General features: G+C 39.1%; 1 protein-coding gene across 3 annotated transcripts in view; it reads left to right on the top strand.

Moving 5' to 3' along the window:
• The window catches only part of tbc1d22a (TBC1 domain family, member 22a), an 81,456-nt gene extending 75,057 nt beyond the window's left edge, over positions 1-6,399 (top strand). For all 3 annotated transcript variants that reach the window (XM_034673579.1, XM_034673581.1, XM_034673580.1), the window contains one exon: positions 1,560-6,399. In XM_034673579.1, coding sequence (XP_034529470.1) covers positions 1,560-1,688 — 129 coding nt within the window. In that variant the 3' untranslated portion in view covers positions 1,689-6,399. The remainder of the gene's footprint in view (positions 1-1,559) is intronic.
• The last annotated feature ends 3,143 nt before the right edge of the window (positions 6,400-9,542 follow it).

Genomic DNA, 9,542 nt, shown 5'->3' on the forward strand with positions numbered 1-9,542 from the left:
CATCTGTGTCACAATCAGATACACTGGAAAAGGTAAAGAGCAAGTATTACTGTGACCCTCTACTTCACAAATTACACTTGTTCATGCTGTCCATAATGGCATCTGAAAGGCAAAGAGAGCTTGTTATTTTGTGTGGTCTTTTCACATAGTTGCAGGCATAATTTTAACACATCTATACTTTGAAATTGCATGCTGTTTCTTTCTGGAAATTAATTAAGGGTATATAATTAAAACCAACCAATCAATCAATCAATCTTTATTTATTTAGTGCCAAATCACAACAAATGTTTTCTCAAGGCGCTTTTACAAACATAGCAGGTCTAGACGATACTCTGTTTTAAATATTAACAAAGACCCAACATCAAGACAGGGTAAGACTCAGTCTTATCTCATCTTAATACACTATGAGCAGAGCACTTTGCAGCATTTAGCAAGTTACAATGGCAAGGAAAGACCTCGTTTAACAGGCAAAAACCTCAAGCAGAACCAGACACATGTAAGATAGCCATCTGTCAACTTCCTTTTAACAGGCAGAAACCTCAAGCAGAACCAGACTCATGTTAGACAGCCACCTGCCAACTTCCTTTATAACAGGCAGACACCTCAAGCAGAACCAGACTCATGTTAGACAGCCATCTGCCAACTAACTTTTAACAGGCAGAAACCTCAAGCAGAACCAGACTCATGTTAGACAGCCATCTGCCAACTAACTTTTAACAGGCAGAAACCTCAAGCAGAACCAGACTCATGTTAGACAGCCATCTGCAAACTACCTTTTAACAGGCAGACACCTCAAACAGAACCAGACTCATGTTAGACATCCATCTGCAAACTTCCTTTATAACAGGCAGACACCTCAAGCAGAACCAGACTCATGTTAGACAGCCATCTGCAAACTACCTTTTAACAGGCAGAAACCTCAAACAGAACCAGACTCATGTTAGACAGCCATCTGCAAACTACCTTTTAACAGGCAGAAACCTCAAACAGAACCAGACTCATGTTAGACAGCCATCTGCAAACTACCTTTTAACAGGCAGAAACCTCAAACAGAACCAGACTCATGTTAGACAGCCATCTGCCTCGATGTAGTTGGGTTCCAAAGAGGGAAGTGAAGGTCTGGAACATCATAACTTCTAACTTCAACTTGCATGGGAGGTTAAATTCAGTAGTTACATCAATACTTAAAATAAACTAAAGGGTACTCTTTAAATAAAAACAACCCAACAATAATAAACTGTTTATTTTTGCATTTACATTGTACATTGAAATGTATTTTAGAAAATCTCAAAAAGTGAACACCTGAACTTGTCTTTGTTTCCTGTTTTCCCACTTTCTCCTGTTAAGTGATTGAAGTGAGCTTTAGCTTGCCCTGTGAAAATGTTAAATGTAGGCTTGAATTGTATTGGGAGACTTAAATAGTTCAGCTGTTGGAATGCTGTTGAGCAGTGTATGATTGTAAAGTCAATAAAAGCTATGTTTTAATCCTTTTCTTGTAGTCTTATATTTTGCTGTGACTCTAAACCATGCATCTTTGTTTGGTTTGTTTTTTCCAATAGGGATTGATGATCCTCCTGCAGAACCTTCCAACAATGCACTGGGGAAACGAGGAAGTGAGCGTACTGCTAGCTGAAGCCTACAGGTTAAAGTTTGCCTTCGCTGATGCTCCCAACCATTACAAGAGATGATCAACGTAGCTCTCTGCAGCTGCTCCCCTCTCCTTATACTCCACCTTACCCTGCCCTGCTGACGTCTACTGAACTTTGGAGGCACAGTCCGTACCTGGAAGGACCTCTCCTGTTTTTTTAACCTCCCTTTCCTCTCGACGGCCTTTTGGCCTTTCAGCTATTTAGAGGTTTGAATCAACCAATGACTGAGAGGGGATGTGGTGTAGCATTCTAACATGATGATGTTGAGCCTTTTTTTTAATCATTTTTCTTTGATCGCCGCTGAAATTTGCACTCCATCAGATCAATACATGGCCCCTGTTTGAAATCCACCTCAAAATAGAACCCGCAGCTTGTTTCAGGACCACGAGCTGTTGCTCCTGCTCAGCGCTGCCAGGGGTTTAGTTTGACTCATAAAGGTGTTCCTCTCTGCTGTTTTTTTATTTCCAGTACCACGCCAATTCATTTCTTTTTCACAGAGGCAAGGGTGTTTCCTTTTGTCTGTTTGAAAAGACAAAGACAGACAGCAAAACGGCACTGTGTTAAATGGTTTATATTGTAGAACCTTCTCGCCTGCATTTCTTTTTCTCCCCTCTCCTGCTTTCTTTGCTTTCTCTCCTTTGTGCCGACAGGAAACTAGGACTTCAAAGAGAGATTGTCTGTGACAGGAGGCAGGTCGCCCCTCTTTCCACAAAACCCCACACACCAACTCAACCACTCCCATTTAGTTTGTCCTTCCACCCAAGCAGCGACATTACCGCGTTCAAGTGAAAGCTGCACTTGAGGAGGGTCACATTGGCATAACACAGAACAGAAGGCAGGAAGAGCCCGTTCTTTCCTGACAGAAGACATGACTACCTCAGAAAACACATTAACACACAAGAGAGAGAACTTGTCCACCCAGTGAGGCATACACATACCAAATATGCACCAATACATTCGCCATTTAAATCACAAACTGACTCATCTTCATGATAGAACATTTTAACATTCAGAGAAAAAAGGAGTTTTGCTTTAAAAATAAAGTTTAAAAGGAACTTGCCTTGGCCTTGATAAAGGTAGAGATAGTTTATCTCTGTTTTTTCCAATCCTTTCTACACTCTCTGTCCTTAGGGCCTGACTTTCCCACAAAACAAGCATCAAAACAGCATAGAAAGTGGCATTATATTAAGTAGATGTAGTTAGGAACAGCTTAGAAAGAACATTTTAGAAAGAATAGGATTCATCACCCCTTCATTTTATCGTCGAGGCCTTTATTGTTGTTTATTTTTTTTGCCTTTTAACGTAAAAAGCAACAGGTATATTGAAGTTTTGTGGTCTCTATTTCATCTTCAATAAGTAGTCATGCTTGCTCTATATTGGTTCTGCTAATTGAATCATATGTAAACAACAGCAAAATTCAAAACAGTCTTCTATACTAATTAAAGGTAGTCTGATAAACCTCTGTATATAGCTTACCAGCCTACCATCACAATCATGGCTTCAGATGTTGTAGGAAATGCATCGTTGCTGTATTTCCCCCTCAAATAGAAGATGATAAAGCAGATCTGAAATTCTTATAAATGTGGCTTAAACTTCTAGACTTAGTATTTTTGCACTTGCTGGACATAACTGAACAACAACAGACAGCCTTATTATTCATGACCCCCTTTTTAATACTTTACAGGGTCCCCCTCCTTTGTTTTGTTCCCACCTTTGTTTCATACATTACTCTTTACATGTGGAGCACATGTGAAGTCTAACCCAAAGACATTCATTAATCAGACATTCATGACATCACTCAAAGTTTGGAGCCTCCTGTCGTGACTCTGCCAGAATCTATTATTGTCACCCCGGTCCAAAAAGATGGTGTGCGTAGGTGTGTGAAGGGGAGATGGAAGGAGAGAGAGAGAGAAGGGGGTTGTGTTGCTCTGGTTGTTTCAGTGTTGAGCTGTCAGTCTTTGATCAGGCATTGGGACTTTTTTTCCTTGAATGCAATTTGGATCAGTTTCACACGCCCCCAAATCTTCTCTGCTCCCTGAGAAGGAAACATGGGATTAATTTAAAACAATGCATGCTTTAACCCTCTCTTTCTCTTTGTCTCTCCATTTTTTAAAGATTTGTCTTTTTCTTCTCTTAGTCTTACATTTTAAGCTCTTCACATTGCAAACATTTTAAGTTGTGCCTGACCTTGGAGACACCAGACAACACCTTTGATATGCTTTGACCTCAAAGGAATTGGAAAGGTTTTATATATTTACAAGCAACAGTCTGATGTTTAGAATTTTACTCTGAAAAGACAGAAGTTAACTTTTTGTGTACTTCAGTTTTTTGGGGCATCATGAGCTATTTGTGTACTCATGGTTCTAGCTTGCAAATTGCTTGTTTTACCCCTCCCCTCCATAACAATTGTTATTGACAGACTATCCAACCATAAGCAGTTCCAGCTGGCCGGTCAAGCTTTGAATTTGCCCACATAGTGAAGTCAAGGTACGGGGGTTGTGAAATGAGGGATAATGTGAATCTGAAATGTTTGGATTGTGGTGACCATTTTAAAAAGAGAGGTTAGCCTTCAACTGTAAGCCACATTTGTTCTGTTTTATGTCAACCATGAAGTTTATGTAGTAGCAGTGGACCTTGTTTTTCAGTGCCATAGAGGACATAATCAGGCATAACTAAGAGCACATATAGTGTGTTGCAAACACAGTGGAAAAAAATGTGTTTCCCAACTATAACACTACTGCTTTGAATTTGAATGTTGAAGCCTGTCCCGGGTGCTTCAGAGTCAGAGCATTGATGTCCTACACTCCAGCAACACCAACCGACTGACCCAAATATCAGACATCGGGTCACCTTCAGAAACTTTCCTTTTTTAACATTAAAAGTGAAACCATGTTGTCAAAGACATTTAAAAAGAGACTTTCCTTAAGGTTGAAGCCAAAGCTTCATTAGCCAGTCTCTTATATTAAACCGTTAAGAGACCATAAACAGTGAGATGTCACATTAAACAGTCAGCCAGACAGTTAACACACTACTACTAGCTTATGTAGCTTTCTAGCCATAGCTCATTACTAATCAATCTCTTTCAAATCACCACTGTTTGAATTAAAGGACCCAAGTGTTCTGGTTTACTACATGTGCTAAAAATGGAAAGCTTGACAGTCACTGTGACAGTAACAAAGGGGGCGGGCATTTGTCGCTTTATTGTCCCATCCAAAGGTCTAGTTTCCAGAATTTATGTTGCCTTATTGTATACTTTATTTTTTTTTTGGGGGGGGGGGTGATGACAATAAATGATGTCAGGATTTATTATGTCCAGACTAGGGATGCAACAATTCTCAATATCATATTGAACCATTTTGTACTGTATCCACGGTCCAATACACGCTTGTGAATTATGGTGTTTTTTGGTTTTGCACATAACTAGCTTGGGTTGGCTTGGTTTGAGTGTGCCTGTGAGTCAATGTGCTGGGATGAGGAAACTCACATCACTGTGCTCTAAAGTTGGGGGAAACTGACAATACTGGTGTCAGATTTCATGCATTACTTCAACACCGCGAGCTGTGAGGGGAAGGCAGTAATATGATATAATATGGGAGGCAGCGCCAACTTTTAAATCAGTGGTGTGGCAAACGGTTAACAAATAATTGAGTGTCTGCAAATATTGTTTTGCACGTGTTGCCTCCACAAATGGAAACACTTCACCATCACCCAGCCATATTACTGTCTGGAAGCAGGATAGTTGAGCAGGTGACACCATCATCCAAAAAGCAACATCTCTACCCCACTGATTTAGGTACACAAAAAACACAAGAAGGACAGTTGGGGTGTTCACTGCCAAGGATTTGCAGCCATTATCAGTGGATGGTATGAGTACCTTTGTCACCGTATGAAAAGGCTCAATCCATGTTATAAGTTTTTCTGCACCGAAGTAATTCCCAACCTCTAAGAAACAACACACCATTTTATTGACAACAAGCTGTCTCAAGCACAGAGCCTTGCTCCCACCACAGATAGCTCTGACATATAGTGAACTGGGAAATGAAGAGCCGAACAAGTCACTTCCAGCAACAGCAGATATTATATTATGCATATCAGTTTATTTATTTATTTCATATCATACAAAACCCTGACCAAAAAAACCGAGGTACGTATTGAACCGTGGGCTAATCTTCTTGTTGCATCCCTAGTCAAGATTGAGATTGTCTACTTTGTGTTTGAATGTCTGCGCATGCATATTCCTGTGTCAGGTAAGAGCAATCAGGGTAGGCTTGAGCTTTCATTTTTTTGAAATCACTAGAAAAAGCTTCTCTATTTTGGCCCTGATGCCATCGTGTTAAGCTCCCTTTACCTAGACGAAAATATGTTTTCACACTTTGTGTGAAAAGAGATGGTTTAATTCACACATACAAACACTGAACGCCAAGGTGATATCTAGCTTGAGGCTCTTTTTTTATCGTCTCACTCACACCCAGACAAAGTTCAAATATTTATTGGGGCAACGTCAGAATGCTTTTCTTAAGTTACATTTTCAGCTGCTTTTATTTCTTTTCTTTTTTTTCTCTGTACGTCACAGGACACCAAAATGTATTTATGAAAAAATCATCCCCTTTTGCCTAAAAAAAATCTAATAATTCTAGAGAGTGTGGGAGTCATAAATCTAATTCTTGAATATAAAAATGTGTACAGAGAAAATTTTGAAACAAAAATCTGTAAATATAAAGTGTAAATAAATCCTATATATGACAAAGTTGCTCTGGCGTCAGATGTGTCTGTGTTTTCCTCAAAGTGTGTATGGCTGTTTGTGGTTGTGTGAGTATGTATGAGAGATGGGTAAAATATTCACTGCTTTCTTAAATGTTCCATACCTAACTGCTGACTATCTCAGTATATTTTAGATCATTAGGTCCTAAGTGCCTCTTTGTCCAAACAGTGCAGCAGTTTTTGCTTTAGTGTAGTGGTCTGTCCTCTATGAGCCTAATTCAATTTACTACAATGAAAACCCAGATGCATTAAATCAAACATAGATCATTGTTGCTTTTTCTTTTACTATGTAATCAGTGCTTTTGCTCATGAATGAACTCTATTTCCCAAAATCTCCTAAGGGGAAAGAGCAAGGTCTTAACTCTACGTATGGTACAATTATTCTTATGTTAGGGCGTTTTCACACCTGGATTGTGTGGAGACGTTCTAAAATTCAGACTTTTTTTCCTCAGAACTCTATGATTAAAGTCAGAATTATAAAGAATAAATGTCAGAAATGTGTTTTTGTACTGCCCTTACCAGTGATCCTAATCCTATTCCATACTACTTAAACCCTCCTGTTATGTTTCCGGTCAAATTGGCCCTTTTTAAAGTCTATTTTAGGCAATATGCCTTCTAAACCAGCTAAATGCAGCATAAAAATCTAGGCAGCATTTATCAACATCACTTCATAAAAAATAAAAATAAATCTTAAATTTAAAATAAAATAAACAAAAATCTATGTCATTTAAAACTATTGTATTTATATTAAGGGCTTTCCAGTGTACATTAAAAAAGTTTTAACATGAATTTTAATGAAAAACGTCTGAGTTATCCTCATTGAACCATGATCTGTGAGAATTAAAGAACACCAATGCACTAAATCTTGATTTAAATGGTTAGTAATGGAGTTAAAAATGAGATTAAACTAAATGTGTATTGGGATTTTTTGGGGGTTCTGACACTTTTGGATAATTGAATATGATAAGGTCAAATTGACCCAGGAACATTATTGCTGTTCCTGAGAAACGAACATAACAGGAGGGTTAACTACATGACGTCCTCAAAATTTGACCACATGCCACGCCACTGCAACCTTGCAGTGTCGGGCTCAAGACACTTCCTATGGATCAGCCATCAGGGCAACTGACATATAAACCAAGATAAGGAAGTCTGACATCGATTTGTCTGGACACACTGTATGTGCAAAGTGTGGTTAATATTGATTCATGGTAAAGCAGATTTAAGGGGAAGAAATTTTGCCCAGCCCCTAATACAAACACTGGCATAAACAAGCAGTACCAGCTTCTCTGCCCCATCAAATAACTGAATTTATAACATTTGAATACTTTCATTCAACTGTTCTTTTATTTTATTAATTTGCATTATAGTGAAAGGAGCAACATAAGCCACTGATACTCAGCAAATGAAGAAGTTCCCTGCCCTGTGTCTGACTTTTAGAAGAGTATGTTCTTAAGAAATTAGATCCAAGGGCTATTTAAGGAATACACTCCATTTGAACTCTCGTAACATTTAAATGATCTTAACTTTAATTTCTTCAGTCATATTTTTAAATCTGTGTCTGATGACTTAAATCAGGGATTTTGAGCAGACAATTATACAGTTGAGCTGCTTTGAACTCTTCTCTCTGATTCTGTGTCTGACTTACCTTTCGCAGGTGAGAGCATCTCTCTGTCAGGAACAAGGATTCACACAAGAAGGGAATAATTAAACATTGCATGTCTGAAGCATGGCCCACAATTCAGGAGACTGGTGAGAGATAAAACATGTGGATCAAGAACTGAGCTCCCAAAGTGACCTGTGCCTGCCTAAACATGAACTTCAACAGGAGTAAGCTGCCACAGTTCTACAGGATGTCCTGTCATCAGTGCTGATAGCGTAATGTCGACCAATATCAGCCCAGCTCAGTCTTCCGATTTAACAAGTAACACAATGTAGTTTGATTAAAAAAACATCATCACAATGTAATGCAATAAAAAAGCAATTTCATCCATACATTAATTTTGAAGACGCACTTTCATTCTGCTTTTTTGGTTTTCTGATTTTGAAAGTTCAAAGTAGTTAGGGTTATGATAGGGTTAGGATTATGATTAGGGTTAGGGTTATGATTAGGGTTAGGGTTAGGGTTACGGTTACGGTTAGGGTTAGGGTTAGGGTTATGATTAGGGTTATGATTAGGGTTAGGGTTATGATTAGGGTTAGGGTTAGGGTTAGGATTAGGGTTAGGGTTAGGGTTAGGGTTAGGATTAGGGTTAGGGTTAGGATTAGGGTTAGGGTTAGGGTTATGATTAGGGTTAGGGTTAGGGTTAGAATTAGGGTTAGGGTTAGGGTTAGGATTAGGGTTAGGGTTACGATTAGGGTTAGGGTTATGATTAGGGTTAGGGTTAGGGTTAGGGTTAGGGTTATGATTAGGGTTAGGGTTATGATAGGGTTAGAGTAAGGGTTATGATTAGGGTTAGGGTTAGGGTTAGGGTTACGATTAGGGTTAGGGTTATGATAGGGTTAGGGTTAGGGTTATGATTAGGGTTAGGGTTATGATAGGGTTAGGGTTAGGGTTATGATTAGGGTTAGGGTTAGGATTAGGGTTAGGGTTAGGGTTATGATTAGGGTTAGGGTTAGGGTTATGATTAGGGTTAGGGTTATGATTAGGGTTAGGGTTAGGGTTATGATTAGGGTTAGGGTTATGATAGGGTTAGGGTTAGGGTTATGATTAGGGTTAGGGTTAGGGTTAGGGTTAGGGTTATGATTAGGGTTAGGGTTATGATAGGGTTAGGGTTAGGGTTATGATTAGGGTTAGGGTTATGATAGGGTTATGATAGGGTTAGGGTTAGGGTTATGATTAGGGTTAGGGTTAGTATTAGGATTAGGGTTAGGGTTAGGATTAGGGTTAGGGTTATGATAGGGTTAGGGTTAGGGTTATGATTAGGGTTAGGGTTAGGATTAGGATTAGGGTTAGGGTTAGGATTAGGGTTAGGGTTAGGGTTATGATTAGGGTTAGGGTTATGATAGGGTTAGGGTTAGGGTTATGATTAGGGTTAGGGTTATGATTAGGGTTAGGGTTAGGGTTATGATTAGGGTTAGGGTTATGATAGGGTTAGGGTTAGGGTTATGATTAGGGTTAGGGTTAGGGTT

This window comes from Notolabrus celidotus, chromosome 21 (genome assembly GCF_009762535.1).
Source record: "Notolabrus celidotus isolate fNotCel1 chromosome 21, fNotCel1.pri, whole genome shotgun sequence".
NCBI classification, from domain to species: Eukaryota; Metazoa; Chordata; class Actinopteri; order Labriformes; family Labridae; genus Notolabrus; species Notolabrus celidotus.